At 42.1% G+C, this 17,820-nt stretch overlaps 1 protein-coding gene across 1 annotated transcript in view; it reads left to right on the forward strand.

The window, feature by feature from the left end:
* DENND5B (DENN domain containing 5B) overlaps positions 1 to 17,820 on the forward strand; it is a 115,970-nt gene that overhangs the window by 70,218 nt on the left and 27,932 nt on the right. Inside the window, exons 4-7 of the mRNA XM_034063027.1 lie at positions 1,194 to 1,381; positions 4,878 to 5,414; positions 6,789 to 7,020; positions 9,082 to 9,232. Coding sequence (XP_033918918.1) covers positions 1,194 to 1,381; positions 4,878 to 5,414; positions 6,789 to 7,020; positions 9,082 to 9,232 — 1,108 coding nt within the window. The remainder of the gene's footprint in view (positions 1 to 1,193; positions 1,382 to 4,877; positions 5,415 to 6,788; positions 7,021 to 9,081; positions 9,233 to 17,820) is intronic.

Raw genomic sequence — 17,820 nt, forward strand, 5'->3', positions numbered from 1 at the left:
AGGACAGGAGCTGGAACTGACTCCTTTTCTTGTCTGTGCCATGTACCTTGTGCAAGTTCAAAGATACTTATGAACATTTGCTTTGGTGTTCCTGTGTTTAACCAACACTGTTAAATGAGGTGTGCTGCTGCTTCATGGCAAGCTAAGATTCCTAGGGAATTTGGGTTTAAGTACCTCCATGTTCTTAGAAATTTGGGGGGAGTTGTTATTAAGGCAGAAGCTGCTGTAAAGTGGAGTAAAAAATCATCTGCTTTCACATTCACCAGCAGCTTACAAGAGCCAGGGCCCTTTACCTGTTTCCTGATGGATTGCCTGCAGTTTACAATTCGCTGTAAGGATGCACTTCTCTTTAATACCAACATGTGATGGATTTATTTATTTAAAGGAAAACAAAGAAACAAACCCCAAAGTGTTCTCAAATTTAGATTTCCTCATGTTAATAAACAGGCTTTGGTATTGCATCATGCCAGCTGGGTAGTTGGAAAAGAATTTACTCATATCCAAATATTCTTGCAGCTCAGCTGGATCAAATTAAGTTTTAATTTAAAAAGTAAAGCCTGAAATGTTTATTTGAGCCAAACATTGCAAAGCAGTGAAATAGTGGATTAAATACAGATTTGGGGAAACAATAGAGTGTAAATATGGTAGCTATACAGAATATTTTTGACAACTAAATTTCTGCTAGGCTTCTGTTTGGGTTTTATTTACAAGCAGTGCTTTTAAATACTTACAGCCTGTAAACTTCTGCTGGTATGTAGCCAAGGCAAATCTGAAACTTAGTAGTAGCAAGTGAAGCAGAAGCAGGCAGACAGGAGCAAGTAAGAAACCACGTTTCCTTCGATTTCACTTCTTTCTCCTCTTTTTTCCTTGTAAAAAATAGATGCTTTTTATAGAATTAGAGTATTATTATCCTGTACTAGAGAGAGAACTTTTGGTATGCTTTTAATAAATGAATCTAATGATATAATAGATCCAGATAAGATATGAATATTTATGCTCAGCAGTTTCTTCCTGGGGGTAATGAGTTTTGACAAATAGTGTGTAAAGTTTTTAAGTATTGTCTTATTTTCACACGTCTTATCACATAAACATGGTTTCTCTCTTGTTTTCTCACTGATGTCCTTGCCAACTGGATTTCAAAAGTGAAACACAAGGATAACTCATTGTCTGTCTCTCTCTCCCTCCTTGTCTAGATTATCAGCGGCTGATGACAGTGGCAGAGGGGATCACAACACTGTTGTTCCCGTTTCAGTGGCAGCATGTGTATGTCCCCATTCTTCCTGCCTCTCTCCTGCATTTTCTGGACGCTCCTGTTCCCTACTTGATGGGGTTGCAGTCCAAGGAGGGAACCGACCGCTCCAAGCTGGAGCTGCCTCAGGAGGTCAGTCTTCACCTTTGGGGAGGCAATCTTGGAATGCATTGTTAATATTTGTTTGGATCCCTGCTGGAAAATGCCATGCCTGGTCTTGGGAGCCTTCTCTGGCACTGTGAAGGCTGTTTGCCAACAGGAGTGAGATAGTAGGGGAAGTTTCCAGAGCCCTTCTCAGTCCATTGCTGAATTTAATGAGTACCACTAAGTAAACTGACTTCTAAATGCTTCTGCTGCTTCTTCTATGACACTGAAAGTTTCTATGCTTTCCCTACATCACATGCTTCATCAGGTTTTGTTGCTCTTTGTCACTGTCATAGTCCTATTGACAGAGGGCTAAAGAGCCTTTCATTTGGGGATGGTCTTCATGAATCTGGATCTCAGGTGCAGTTGCTAGCTGGCATAAACCTGTTCCCCTGCTGCTGATGAGAAGTATCACCGTGTCCTGCTGGCCTTGTCCCACCCTTGCATGAGCCCCCAGGTTCCTGGCTGGGTTGAGGTTCATTACAAACAAGCCAGATTTGCATTAATTCCATGCCTGTGAACCACCTATTGGCATACATGTATGCTTACTTCTGTAATACTGACTCGATCCAAGGGTGGTCTTTTGGAGATCTTCTGTCCTCCCATGCAATGGGAAGTGGAAACTTTGCCTGGTCTATCACTTTTTCCACAGAGGAAAAAAGGATGGAAAGGTTGTCCTCCTAATCTAGATGTTCAGATCACTGGTGGTAGGCTGAAATGGAGATCCTTCTCCGCAAAATTTCACCAAAATGATTAAAACTTCTTCACATTTTAACCTGGCCACTGATCACTCTCCACAGTGCAAAGTCTTTGCGATATGGCTAGCCTGTCTGCATTTGAGATAGTGACTGGAGCCATCTCTAGACCACGCTATGCATTTTAACTTGGGCTTACATGGCTGTGACATCTCATGGTGGTGACAGTACTATGCTCAGCTTCATGCACAGGTCTTTCCTTGGGGCAGGGTCCTTAAGGCTTGCAGATAGGTGCCCTGACTGAGGAGGCAGCTTGAGAGCAGCAGCAGGGGAGAACACGCAGGAGGGGGAGTGAAACTGGAGGGATAAACACAGGGCAAGGATAATATGGTTTTCAATAAAGGTCTATTTTAAGTATTAAGTGGAGGTGCCTGATTGTTAGCATCAGTGGCATGTAACAGTGCAAATCAAGTCTTGCCTCGTGGATACAATGACCCAATTGCATGAAATTTGCATTTGTGTGGAAAAGAAGCTGGTATCTAGCTACGCTTTTCAGTAAAACCATGCTAATATTACATAATTACTGTGATTTTAAAAATTATTAGTCATGTGTTTTAGCAGATTAAGCTGTCATTTTGCTTAAATTAAAGTTCTAGTGTGATGGGTTTGAAGTACTGCTGGAATAACAAATTAAATATTGCCAGCGAGGGAAGAGTAATAGTGGGGTGGAAACACACACACCCCCCACTATGATGTATAACAAATGAGTGAAAAATATTAGTATTTATGAACACCACAAGTCCAGTAACTGTGGGAGAGGGAAAGAAAGAAGGGGAATTGAACAGGGAAGATCTTGGATCTCAAATTCCTCTAGACAGTAAAAAGAAATAGAAAATCCTTCAACATGCAAGCAGTGATGAAGTGCTGTTTGCTTTAGCATTCCTTTATTGTTCAGGCCAGGGGCTAGCTTTTCAAGCTCTTGCTCTAAATATAAGCCATTTGTTTGCTAGAGATAAAAATTCTAACAACTGGCCATCGTGCTGTTTTAAGGTTACTAATCTGCCTGCATTAACTTTAATCATCGGGTGTTTTTGAAGAGAGAAGTGAGACCAATTCCCTAAGGGTTTTCTGAATCCAAATCTCATTTTTCAAATTTTGTAAATTATATGCAGAGCTGAAATTAAAAAGCCTTTGAAATGAAATATTGATAGATAAGAAGACAGTCCCTGAGCTAAGGAACCGCACCGATGCATACCACAACTCTTTAAAGCTGTATAGCTAAGTAAAGCAAATTGTTTTGGATGAAGATACGCTTTCCTCTGTACAATCCAGATTTATTATGAAAAAGTGAGCTGAAAGGACCCTTCGCTTTACCAAATTAAAGCTAATACACTTCGAAGTATCTGTGCGAAAGGTGCTTAATGTCAAACATGTCCCTAAAATATCCAGTATATTATAATCATGTTTGCTGTGGAATGCATTGTCCTGCTGAAAATTAACCTTTTCAGAAAAGGAGGAAAATCAGTCCTTTCTGTTCACATAATCTGAAGATTAGTCTACAGTCTTTGGTGAGAAGTCAAGAACAGCACAGGCACCTTGGAGCAGGCAGAGGAGCTGAGCTAATGGCCAAGTAAGGCATAACAGAGATCTGCTGCTGCTGCTGTCCCTGCCCTGTGGGTTTCTGCATCTCCCGTTCTGCAGCTTTGTGCCAGGGTAAAACCCATCAGAGCTCCGCACCTTAGGAATCTTACCTGGTTTAAGATTTATTCAGCACAGTGCACTCAGACAGTGAATTTCAGAAATAAGCCGCAGTCCAGGAGATCGATTACTGTTTTTCATTCTGCTATTATTCCTGAGGGTGCATTTGCAATGTAATTAATTTTTATGTAGGGTTCTTCCATCCCCCCATTGACACTTCCCTAGCAAATGTATCTGCTCTGCTAGATTAATGTCTTCACTTAGCTTTAATCTTACGGGCTGAGATCCATCTCCATTCGTAGCAAAGCTGTCTTAAGAGCACTGTGTTTAAATCTCTGGCAGAGGAATTGCCAAGATTAAAAGCCTTCATGGAAACAGGGGATAAGGAGAGTGGGGAAATGGCGCTTGACCACCAGTGGACAAGCTATACTCAGACATGATCCCAGTGGATTTGCATGGGACCCTTTTTTGCAGCTTTGCTTGCAGCAATGTAATTTTTCTCATTGAACATCTCGTTCCTTGGTAGCACAGCTACATAGTCCTCTTGCTGATGGATCCTGGTAAAATAAACATGTCCTTGAGATGTGATAATTCAACATACATAGTTTTTACATGTGCTGAGAAATGGCACTGCATTTTGTGCTTGCTGGTGTGTCCTTGGCCGGTCTGGGAGGGGGCATCAAATCTTTGCAGTGGGAAGTTTGGAATCTGCAAGTCTTGAGGGAGCAGGAGAGGGCAGGATGCTTTATTTATTCATCCAGTTGCCATCCACTTGATCTTCAGCTTTACTGAAGTGTCATAGGCAAGACAACACAGCTAAAGTCTCCTGCACATGTGTGTTCTTAGCTTTTTGCTGAAAGCTCTTACCCTAGGTAAACAGGGCTACTTATTAGAGGATCATAGAATCATAGAATGGTTTGGGTTGGAAGGGACCTTAAATCTAATATAGTTCTGACCTTCCTGCCACGGCCCGGGACACCTTATATTAGGCCAGGCTGCTCAAAGCCCCATCCAACCTGGCCTTGAACACTGCCAGGAGGAAGTCAATTCTGTGCTGAGCATTCATTTTGAAACTTTTATTTGTACTTCAGGCAAACCTGTGCTTTGTGGACATTGATAACCATTTCATCGAACTGCCAGAGGAATTCCCCCAGTTCCCCAACAAGCTGGAGTTCATCCAGGAAATCTCCGAGGTTCTCCTGCAGTTTGGCATCCCACCGGAGGGTAACCTGCACTGCAGTGACAGCGCCACCAAACTCAAGAACCTGGTCCTTAGTGACCTGGTGAACGACAAAAAGAACGGGAACATCCCCAGCAATGCCCTCAACATGTATGAGCTGCTGAAGGGCAATGAGACGATCGCCCGCCTGCAGGCCCTGGCCAAAAGAACTGGCGTGACGATGGAAAAAATGACCATCACGGCTCCCCTTGCAGAGAAGGAGAAGGATGGAAAGTTGCCCTGTGAGGAGGTGGAGCTGAGGGACTACAAACTGAACGTGCAGCTTCGCGAGGTGTTCGCCAACCGCTTCACGCAGATGTTCGCAGACTATGAGGCTTTCGTCATTCAGGCTGCCCCCGATATGGAGTCGTGGCTGACAAACAGGGAACAAATGCAAAACTTTGACAAAGTAAAGATAGCCGTGTATTCATTTTTCCATCTGAAAGTGCTTTTGGGAGGGAGGGAGAACAGCTATGTAATGTGTGTATATAGCATAGGTACTCTTTAATCCCCTGTTCTTCATCTGCCTCACCGAGAGATTTGTCTGGTTTGATTACACAGGGCCAGATTGTCTGCCAAAGTGAGTTGGTGCAGATCCACTGAGCTGGTCAGAGCTATTCTGGTGTGTATGAACCAGTCTGGCAGGTTTCTGCAAAGCTGATGGGGTTTGGTGGAAAGGGTAGCAATGGAAATGGACTTTTTCTTCTGTCTTTTTTGTTTGGTAAGAGGAGAGGTGCACACACAAGGCAAAAAACCAAATCCGGTCCTTCTTGTTTCCTAATCTCACAGTAGAGCTTTTTTTTAATGGGTAATGTTGTTCTGTAGAAGGTTATCACATCCCTATGGCAGAAGAGTACTGTTAAGACCCCATCGTAGTGTGTACACTGGAGTGAAAAGAAATCTGAGATTACAAATAGGGGAATAAAGAGACTGTAGGCTAGCAAAAGGAATGAGAAATCTTGGGAAGTGTGCACAGTTATTTCTGCGTGACCTTGCAAAGTAGTTAGCTCTCCTAGCCATCAGCTTTTTTCAGACACAATTTCTCTAAGGAGAATAGTAGAAGGCTAAAGAGGCAGGAACAGACTAAATACTGATTTGAGTCAGCTTTTGATCAGAAAAATGCTGCCATGCTTTTTATTGATCTTGTTTGCATTCAGGCATTGAATGGTGCAGCATTCATAAGACAAGTGTTGTTTAGGCAATCTCTGCTGATACTTCTGCAATAAAATGGGCTATTAAGGTTAGGGTTTTCAAAGCTCAGTTAGAGACTTGGGCACACACTCAGTTTTTATTGGAAATCCATGATTAATTTCCCTGAATGACTTCACAAGAGAAAATTAGCTGTAATGCACTGCACACCCCTTGATATGTACTTAATAAGTGATTTGGTCCCAAGCAGGGATGCCAGACCAGAGGTCCCAAGTCAGCTCATCTGGTGGTGGTCTGCCATGGGTGGCACAGGGCTCGTTCCTGCAGGTTGCAGCTGCCAGGCTGTTTTGAATAAGATGGGAGTTATGCTTCAATAACTCCATATTCCATTTATGACAGTCTACCTGTCACAAAGTCTCCACAACTACTTATTTCTCACAGTTGCGACTGAAGAGGTGACCCGTGAACCAAACTGCTTTGCAGATGGATTCGCAATTCTGAGAGATGTTTTTGTGGTGGGGAAGCCTTGTCCGAGCCTTCCCATTGGCTGCTGGATCAGTTCTCTGCTGCAGGACAGCTCGTCATGTCAATAGCAGGTGGGAATATGGCACTAATGAGCTGTTCTGTATTTCAGGCTTCCTTCCTTTCGGACCAACCTGAGCCTTACCTCCCATTCCTTTCCCACTTCATCGAAACACAGATGTTTGCAACCTTCATAGACAATAAGATAATCTCCCAGTGGGAAGAGAAGGACCCTTTTCTGCGAGTTTTTGACTCCCGAATTGAGAAAATAAAGCTATATAATGTAAGGGCCCCTGCACTGCGGACATCCAACTATCAGAAATGCAGCACTTTGAAAGAAGCAGGTACGTTCAGACAGGCTGGTAAAATATTCAAAAGTACAGTGTCAGCCACAAAGAAATATAGGTCCTTAGTCATCTGAGCATTGCAGCCAGCAAGGAAGCCCTAAAGCTACCTGAGGATGACTCAGCAGTGTCCTTATTTTCCCTAGGCAAAAACTTCATCATGCTTTTAAACACCCAGAACAGTGGGAGCCTCTACATTCCCTTTGAGCTCTGCTGGGCTGGTGCCTTTAATAAACACAAGCCAAACCATGGAGCTGGGCTCGCTGTTTCTCATTTAAGCAGCTTCTGTTCCATTGCCAGGAGAATTTTCCTTCACCATGGTGGTGGGACCAGCACCAGTGGCACCAAGGAACCAAGCCCCAGTGTCTGTTCCACTGGCCTCATCTGCCCCTTCCTGTAAAAAGACCTTCTTTTGCCTTATGCCATTTGGGTAGAGCAGCAGGGGATGCTGGGGACATAAACCTGTGTGGCATATATGGTAGCTTCAGCAATAGTGTTCATGAATAGCATGCCCATACTAAGGTCTTTTTTCCATTACAGTCACAAGAGGCATTTTCAAATTACCCTTGAGTTTCTTACTGTGAAAGTATTTATTTCATTTCTAAGTAATACAGGGAAGTTATGCTCTTAAATTTATTGGGACACACATTAATGAACTGGGGTAAACACACACTTCTCATGGGATTTTTTTTGTGTAATACTTTCTGAGCATTTTACTTGGTACAAATGTGTCAGAAATAGAAATCCTGTGTCTACTTAACTATCTAAAACCAATTCTAATTTGCAGGTCGACTGTCTATTCACCGTCTAGTTTTGGTAGATATTGTGGCACCGGAACCTCATTTGCTGTCTTGTGAAATGCAGCAAACGGATAGTAATACCAACTTTCCTTCATATTTCCCATTCACAGTATACGTGACCCTAGCACCTATCCTGCACCTGTTTGTTTAACTTCCTATTTTTGGAACCCTTCAAACCCTCTGATCCCACACTACCCGGCCCTTTTTTCCGAAAGAAAACCTCATGAAGGTTATTTATTATTTGAGTGGGGAAAAAATGTTGCTGAGTTTCCAAGGGTAATGTATGTAAATCTCCTGACAGTTTCTTTCCCATCACAGTTTTATAAAATAGGAAATGAGTTCTGTGTTGTTCCTGACAAATGGAAAATGGATTTAGCTTCCACATTCTGCATATTCAGTAGTTGCGATATGCTGAAAAGAATGGGCCTGCCTGTTAATGGATGGGCTATAAAGAGTTGAATATTAAAGTTGCTAATTAAATGCTGATTTTCCCCATACACCTCCTTTCCCCTTTCCTTCGCAGTGCATCTGACTCAGTGTTGAGAGGGTGACAGATTTCACCCTGCTTGAGATTTGAGATGGAATCCTCATGTTCTTAAAGTAAATGACTGAACTACATGAGTCTTAGCAGAGCTGAAATTCCTCTCTGATCTTGCCATAGTTTCCTCCCCTCTTTCCAAGCATCTGTTCATCTTCTTGATGCTGCTCAGGCCTTGTTACAGTTAGCTATGCTTTTTGAAGGCCTGTCATCCAGTAGTGGCATATCTAATTTCGGAAGGAGGATCATGATAGGTGCCAGATGTTTGTAAAACTCAGGTATTGCCTCCTGTACATCTGCCCAGGCAGACATGTCTGGGGAAGAGCAAGGTGTCTGATCCCATAGAGATTTGCAACCAGCCTTAGAGGTCTCCATTCTGCTGAAGGAGTGTTAAAACTAAACAGTGAATTGCAGGGAAAGACTCGACTGCTCTTGCCAGTTCATAACACATCTTGTAGGCTCCTGTGAATCCTTGCTCATTTAACAGCTAACTTGCTTGTGCTATTCCTACTTGTGGTGAGTGAAGAAACTAAAAGCTAAATAACAACATAACAGCACAGATGCTCCTTCACTTCTGAAAGTGACAGAATTCTGGGTTTAAAGCCACTCTTTAACTTTTATAGAGTGTTTTCAGGGATCAGAGCATGACCACTTCTGTTGTCATAGCATGTGTCTTCAGGTGGTTTGCTAACATGGTTGTTCCCCTGTGACTGTAACTTGCAGCTCAGTCCATCGAGCAGCGGCTGATGAAGATCGATCACACAGCTATCCACCCACATTTACTTGATATGAAGATTGGCCAAGGGAAATATGAACAAGGATTTTTCCCAAAGTTGCAATCAGATGTCTTGGCAACAGGACCCACCAATAACAAGTAAGCACTGCTTTTATGCTCTGGATGTGAAAGTGAGTTTCTCATATAAAATATTCACATCAGTGGACAGAAGTCCTGATTTTGAATGGCTTTGACTAGTCTAATGAACCCCTAGTAACTCCTTCCATTTCTGTTTGTATGGGCTGCAATTATTGAAGTTATAGCCATGGTTTAGGTTATGTTAGAAAGTTTTAGCACTGGTTTTGGGAAGATTTCTCAGTACTGTTTTCTACTGAGTGGTAAGTACTGCCTCTTCTCATACATACTTTTAATTTTATCATTGCTATAGTAAGTTTAAAATTAACTTCTTTGATGTTTTTAGATTCTGATAGGAATTTTGATATTGAAACCTCCACACCATCATACAGAATTAAATTAATGCCCACTCTCTTTCTCTTTTTTCTTTAGCTGTTACTAAGTGACCTAAAGATTTTTATAGCTTTCTTTCAGTTTCCACATTGGAATAATCAGGAAGAATAACTTCGTGAGGGTGGGAACATATGCAGTTCTGTACCTGGGTTTCTTGTCTGAGTCTGATAGGGTTCTGTATTGCTCTTTAATGTGAAGGCAGGGGTATCTGTAGATGTGGAATTGAGCATGTCATTACATAGTTAATTTACCTAATGTAAAATAAGAACCTGGAGTACTGACACACTTTACATTTATATGGTTATAGTACAAAGAGAGTGCTGTAAGTTACTTTTTCCCTTTTCTGTCTTCCCTCAAAACCCAGGAATGAGGGGTTTTCTCCCCCTTCAAAAATGGTAGATTTGTGCATCAGTGATTACTGCTTCATTAAATTATTAGCTCAAGCCCTCACTCCCAGTTTCTGTGGTAGGTCACAGATAAATCTGAGATCTCCAATAGCTATGAATGTCCGAGTGTTAAACCTAGCTCTTGTTTTAGACATGTGCATGCACACACACACATACTGCTCTGAGCTCCTGTATGAGGTGCCCACTCAGTTCTATTTATACATCTTTTGTGCACCCCAGTGCTAGCTAACTCCTTTTTTATAACCTACTAGGAATAACACTTGCAAATGGTAATAACCTTAAGCATTCAGGGTTTAAAGGATTGAAGTTGTCTAAAAGAAATTAAAAATACCCACTGAACAACCGAAGGGAGGGATGCAGATTTCCAAGTTCCTTTGTTTGCAACTGAGACAGAAGTTTAGGGGTAATGCTCCCTTGAGGAATGGAGGATTTCTTCATTTTGTGGGATGCTGTGTTTAGCAGTCTGCCTCTTATCCTTATGGTGGGTTTCAGTTTTACAGTGTCAGCAACAGTGTGAGCGTGCCCAGCCTGCTCAGAGTGGCTTGTATCTTCTGGCTCTATTGCAGAATCTTAGTGAATCTATGAATAAGCATCAAATTAAAAATAGTTTTCCTTATGTCTTTTGAGATGCTTCTCTTATATTGGTGCCTGTTCTAAAATGTGACTTTAACTCCTTGAGTAATGATTTTGATTTAGGTAGCTGGTTTTGGTCTTCAAATTGCAGCATGTTTCAGAATTTGTAAGTACCAAAATCCTATTACTTACCTCAAAGCGATGTCAAAGTGACAAATGTTTGGAATTCCTCCAGTTATATATTGCCAAAAAGGTTTGTAATTGGAAAATCTCAAGACCATCTGTTTCTATCTTTCTGCTTCCTGGCTTTCTATGTGAGCAGCTGAGAGGATTCTTTCTCTCTCATTCAGGGTATATAATTCTGATGAATTTACACCCACATAGAAAATAGATAGCCTTTTCATGCTCTTTGCAAATACACTCAATTCTTATGACCACAAAATCAGTTGAAGTATGGCATTACTTTAATTTGATTTTCCAAGTGTGTGTTTCTTGGAGATATCTTATACGTACATATGGGACTGGGTCTTTGCATATGGGGATGGGAGAAGAGAACATTTCAGCTACATTCACAGGCACTTCAGATGTAGCTAATTGTGTGTTTCATAAAGTTAATGCAAAGGATATTGTTATGTAGATGAGAATTATTTTTGTATACTTCATTCTGCTTAGCAAATTTTGTCCTGGATGTTGTAAGTGTATTTGGGAGGGGGAGGGGGGAGGGAGAAGAAAAAGGCAAAGAAAAATCATTCCCATTTACAGTCAGTTGTTGTTGGACAGTAAAATAAACCAATTCAAAGCTGTTTTGATGAAAACCTGTCCTCACTGGCCCACAGTCAGATTTCTGTTGCTTTTCTTTCTAGGCAGATTAGCTAACAAATATGTAACTAGAGCTCATAATGTAATCAAGCTATTTCCTTCCTGTAACCAGGCAGAGCACTGACAGTTACTGGGCTGTTGTATGTATATCTAAATCAGAAATATCATGCAAACGATAAACAGTTTTAGTCCTAGGTCCTGTATGTGATCCTGGAAAACAGCATTGCCTAGACATGCAGAAATTGGTGTCTGGGAGAAGAGGTGTCTGCCTCTTGTTTGCTAGGCATGGAGAACAGGGCTTGGGGAGAGAGGAAGGGCTGGCAGTCATGTTGGATTGCTTCCACCTAAACGCAGCTGGAAGCGAATGTTGAGCACATTATCATGTGTAAGTGTTAAAACACCAAAGTCTGTCATACAAATGAAGTCTGATAATGTTTCACCTGTCAGCCCGTGGCCATGCTCAGCAGCATGCTTTGTCCCATTTCTGTCATTCTCCTGCTTCCCCTCAGGGTGTTATTTAAGAGACTGGTCGAGGGGGTGAACTAGTGCTCCTCTGGCCCCAGTTATCGTCACACTGCTTGCTGCTTTCTCTCACCTGCTTGGTCATTTTTAGGTCAGTTGAACAACTCCTCTTACATTTGCTCCTACCCTTACCAGCATGCAGACTGCACATGCACGTTTGATATCATTGGGGCTGGTCTTCACCTCTTCCCTCGGGGTGGTCAGGAAATATGGACTTGCTCAGCTAAGCAAGAACTTCACTAAACATAACCTCAAACTTGAATTTACTGAAAAGAAATTAGAAGTTGAAAACAAGCAAGTAAAACCCCACAAAGCAAACCCCAAACAAACAGAAAGCCCCACCGCAAACCCTCACCTCCATAAAACTGGAGGCTCACAGGTATAGTTTCCCTAATTGTCTTTTTGATCAAAACTGCCAGAACATGGAAAGACAGTAACTGCAGAATATGCAGACCTAAACTTAAGCAAAATAGGATAACTGCTGTATCTAAATTATTTCTAAAAATTAAAAGAAATACTATTTTCTGTAAAAAAAAAGAGCAATTAATTACAGCTAACAGCAACCAAAAAACCCACAAAACCACAGCACCCCCCAGTTCTGTCCTCTTACCCATCAGGAAACAACATCCCACTTGAGGGATTCCCCCTGCACTGGTTGCATTCGATACATACCCCATGTCATGGGAAAACCTTCTGAATCTACAGAGAGCAGCTGCAGCTTCCTCTGGGTACAAAAGCAGCTCATCCATGCTGCTCTAACCTTGTAAAGCAGTGGCTTCTGCAGTAGTCCTCCTAGAAAGTCTCCCAGAAGAAAACAGACTGCAGTCCCTTAGGCAGTTTGCCATGATTCTGGAAAAGAGCTGCAGCTTCCTGGGTCCTCCTTCCTTTTTTCAAACCCTAACACCACATTGTGGTTCCTACATGTTCCCCTTCTCCTTCCTCATGTGCATTTTCTGCCAGGCTTTTAAAGTTGTAGCTGGGACTCCACTGTGTGATGCATTTGCAATGATTCAGGAGAGAAATTTGAATGATAAAAAGCCAAGCAACATAAACACTTCATGGTTTTTCATTAGCTAATTGTTAAATTAGGGTGAATATGCTTACGGTGCAAAATTAAAACAATGAAACAAGCTGTGTTTTCAATCTAATTGATTACCTTGTAACTTAATTTGTACTAAGAAGCTTGATAAATGAGATTAAGTATTGCAGAGGAAACCATTGATTGCACACCAAGCATGGGAATATATTTGCATTCTGTGAATTTATAGTGAATGCCTGCAGAGAACTGAACTGATTTTTTTTATCCTAGTTTCTTTTGGCTTTCAAAGGAAGGTTTTGCTTTGTTACACATTTACAAAATGGCTTAAATTATACTTTTTGCCTTTGTCTTTGCTTAGCCCTGTTTTTCCCACCTTCTTTATCTGAGCTCCACTTTCCTCTTCGCATTCTCTGATCAGCCTGTTTCCTCTTTCCATTCCTGGCCACTTCACTCTCCCGGGCTCTCTCACTTGTATGCCTGCTTCCCGTGAGCTTCATGCTTTTGTCTGTCCTCTGTACCCTGCTGACCTGCAGCAATCCCCAAAGGAGGGTGCAGTCCAAGCCTCCAAGCACAGAACTTGCTATGCGTGGCCTCCTAACCTCAGGCTTCATCAAAGTGATGTGTTGCTCTTACCCAAGAAGCAGAGTTCAAAGGCATTTCTTTGCTTTCTCCAGGCGTTTGTTCCTGTGCTGTGTTTTGCTGACCCCACCACTGTGTCAGTGTCTATTTGTAAAAATCATGCATTAGGAGTGTATGACATTGGCTTATTGTTGTGCTCCAGTTTATGGCATGACTTGTATGGGCACTGTTCTGCGGCCTTCATCACCAGTCCCTGCTTCAAGTTGTGAACTGCCCAGAGTTTATCTGCCTGGGGCTTTGGTTCTTGTCATTTTTAAATAGGATACCTTTTGCTTAATCACTAACATTTAACATTGGTTAATGTTTTTTTAAAATATGTCATGAATATAATGCAAAGTGGTTGCTGAATCTCTATATGATGATAGAATTCATTCTGGTTTAAACTACAGTATTTTTTTATGGGAAATGGTCTGGTTTTTTGTAATGTGCGCTTCTTATTATGTGGGCTCTTTCTACCTCCTTATCTGTTGGGTGCTGTTTTAAGGCTGGCTTCCATGAGGCTGTTTTTTTAATCAAGCCAAACAGTTGCATTTTCAAGTAGTATAGGCTTGCATCTCTGCAATGTACCTAAATTAGCAAGACAAGAATCAGCAATGAGCCATCCATGCACAATGCTGATGTTATGTAAACTTTGCAAGTAGTAAAAGTTCACTTTTTATGTATGAATATCTGAAATAAGCAGCTCCTATCTATTAGCACCTCTCCTATGAAGACAGGGCTGAGAGAGTTGGGCTTGTGCAGCCTGGAGAAGAGAAGGCTCAGGGGAGATGGTAGCGCAGCCTTCCAGTACCTGAAGAAGGCTACAAGAAATCTAGAAAGGGTTTTTTTACAAGGGCCTGTAGGAACACTACAAGGGTGAATGGCTTTAAACTGAAAGAGGGGAGATTTAAATTAGATATTAGGAAGAAATTCTTTACTAGGAGGGTGGTGAGGCACGGGCACAGGTTGCCCAGAGAAGCTGTGGCTGCCCCATCCCTGGCAGTGTTCAAGGCCAGGTTGGACAGGGCTTTGAGCAAGCTGGTCCAGTGGAAGGTGTTCCTGCTCATGGCAGGGGGGTTGGAACTGGATGATCTTTAAGGTCTCTTCCAACTCAAACCATTCTGTGAATCTATGATTAGGCAACCTAATATAGCAAACTACTGTCAGGTGCAATGAAAATATTAACCACTTGTGTTCAAGTACATTCCTTTGCAAGAGTAAAGTATGATTGACAATCTGTGCTTAAGAGTGGTTTCTGAAATAGGAACTATGTGCTATGGGAACATGGAAGCTGATGTGTGAGTCTTCAAAGTGCTCCTCTGTTCAACTGGTGCAAGGTGGTCAAAGGACAATTAACTTCTTTCAGTTAATATATAATTTTAAAATAGCTGTGCAGAATTAAAGCTCACCAGGAAAAATGTGTGTCAGATCCTTGCACCCTCTATTCTATTTACTCTTCCTTGAACAGCATTACTGTCTCAAGGGAGTTTGCAAATTAAATACAACTTCTGGCAGTGATTTGTCAGGGCTTTAAGGGGTGATGCTGGCAAATTACTACTGCTGTTCCTTGCAGAAGATGGTGGTTGTGAGTGTCACCTCTTTAAATCACTTCTTTCCATACAATCTGAGAAGACAGCCTGTTAGTGCAAGATCACTCTCTGCAAGGCATTTTGCTCATTTTTGTCCACTCTTCGAGCTGTTTAAAAGCTTTATCGTTCAGCCCTACAGAAGAGATGGAAAGGTGTATTAATCTGTATTTGAGCCTTCATTCTCCTTACTGTGGAGCACTGTGTGCAGAGCAGATTCACAGTTCAGAACCCCTCCCCTGTCAGCCCATCTGTCATCAGGTGAAGCTTGGTTTCAACCTCCCTTTTAATTTCTCTGGTCCTATTTGTGTTTGGCTTGGAATCTCTATCTAGACCCATGCAAGCTACATGTGAACCCAAGCAGATTACACCTGCAGTCTGTGTGTATTTAAAATGTGCAGGCTGCATGCATGTTTGCGGGGGATTTGATGGAGGGTGTAGTACAGATACATGCTAATTTGTAAACAGAAACACAGTTAACTCCTTTGGTGGAAGTATATAGGTAAAAGGGGTGTTGTCATGATTTGCAGACTTAAATAACAGTCTACCTCAGGAGATGGTCTATATGTAAGGAGATTTAGGTTCTGTCCTGTAGACAAGTGTATTTGTCTTCTTCCTTTTTTTCTGTTGTCACTTTAAATAGCTTGTAAATTACAATAGTGATTTTCATGGTGATGGCAATATTGGTTAAATCCGTCTGTGAATGAAATTCTCTAGCAGCATGTTGCATGTGTTGCAGTATACATCCTATCTACTACACCCATGTCTGGTTTGGGTAGACATAACTTCTTCATTTCTCCGTGGATCTTTTGTAAGTGCTGCAGGGGGGAAAGGTAGGTGGGGAGAGAGAGGTGTACATATGGCTGCAGTACAGCATGGCCAGTCCTTGGTGTGAGGCTGCTGTTCTGCTAGCCTGGTTTCTGTCAGCTCAGCTGTGATGCTGACTACCTTACCATTTTTCTAATAGAAATTAGGCATCACAGGTTAAGTATCATCTTTTCCAAGTGTCACCTTTACATTTCTTCCTAATCTCTACAAACTTGTTCCTATGCTTGTAGGGTCTAATTTGATCTTAAACAATACTGACTTCACTGTCTTCATGTTAAATAGGTCTTAGTTGGAGGTGCCTTCATTTCATTTCTCTATATTGAACACATCAGTTTTCCCTGGTCCCTCCTCTGAAATATCATTGCTTTTTCACAGTCCCTGGAAGTAAAGAGCCTTCATTTCTGAGCATGGGAGTTAGATACAAATTGGCAACTTGAAATGACCCTTTTCTCCCTTTATGTAGGCAGCTTGTTCCTGGGGGCTCTGCAACACAGCACCTGAGCTGTGGCTGCTTCATCCCCAGAGACTTGATGCTCATAGCAAAGCTCCTCCTGTGAAGAGTAAATGAAACACGCCAGTAGTCCATGCTTGTGGCCCTACAGGCAAAACATAAAGGGGAGAAAGCATTTTTGAGGGACAGGGAGGACTGCAACAGTATGTAGTTTGGCAGCAGTGCTGATGGAAGCACAGGGACCAGCCTGGAGGGCTTCATTTCATGTGCTGCACACGGTCAGAGGTGATAGCAGTTCAGCTCAAAAGCCCCAAACCAAGGGACAACAGCAACCAGGTGTTTGCTCGTGTGAGTACAGCCTTCCTCACTGCTTCAGCAGCACCAGTGCTGAGGTGTGAATAAGGCAGCAGCCGGCAGCAGCTCATCCCAGCAGGGCCAGGAGAAGCACCCACATGGGATTGCAGCAACCCAAAGGAAGGGTTATGGCCACTGGGGAGGTCTTTCACCCCCCTTAATTCCCTGTTAGTGACAGAAGGGAGAGGCAGAGAGTAGTGTAAAATGCAATCTCTGCTGATGATGGGAGGGAATGGCTATTGCAATATTGAAGAGTTATTTTGGGAAAATTCTACATGGCCCAGTAAAGAAAAGGCTTTAAAAGATTTAGCTGCTTAATCCTGTGTATCTGCTGTTAGATCTTCACAAATCTCCTGGGGAGATTCAGAGCAGCATCTGAATGCACAGATCTCACCCAGCGCCTCAGCAGCAACTCTTTCTAGCATAGAGGTTGGGGAAGAGGGAATGCACAGCTTGCTGTGTGTGTAATTGCTCCACTTAATGAGCAACAGGGTTTTTTTCCATAAGTGTCCAATGATCTTTACATTTGTATATATAGTTCTGATTAATAATCCAGAGAATGGTCTGTGCCTTCTCCCAGGTGGAGAACAGGGCTAGAATTAACCAAAAATACTTTAATGATGGTGTATTTCTGTGGATTTCATTCTGCTTTTGCCTTCGGTGAGACGTGTTCCCTCAAAGGATGCTTCTGGCAATTCTTACATCTTCCAGTAACTGCAGAAGTGCCCAGACAAGAGGGATCCAAACTTTGTCTAGAATTCAGAAAATCGTGTATAAATTGGAACAGAAAAATATGATGTGGGTTATATTTGATCTCTAACTTAACTTTCCAATGTATTACTGGCATTCTGTCATGTGAAATGTAAGCGTTGTACTAACTCACAATACATGGAAGGTCTCCAGAGCCAGGTAGCTAAAGTCACTTTTACTGTGTTTGGGGGGCTATTCATTGTGCTGCATTTCTACTTGTTGAGATTATTAAACTGTAAGGGTTTATTTCCCCCCTCTCAGTCATGCAATGG

Source organism: Melopsittacus undulatus, chromosome 5 (assembly GCF_012275295.1).
Source record: "Melopsittacus undulatus isolate bMelUnd1 chromosome 5, bMelUnd1.mat.Z, whole genome shotgun sequence".
Taxonomy (NCBI): Eukaryota; Metazoa; Chordata; class Aves; order Psittaciformes; family Psittaculidae; genus Melopsittacus; species Melopsittacus undulatus.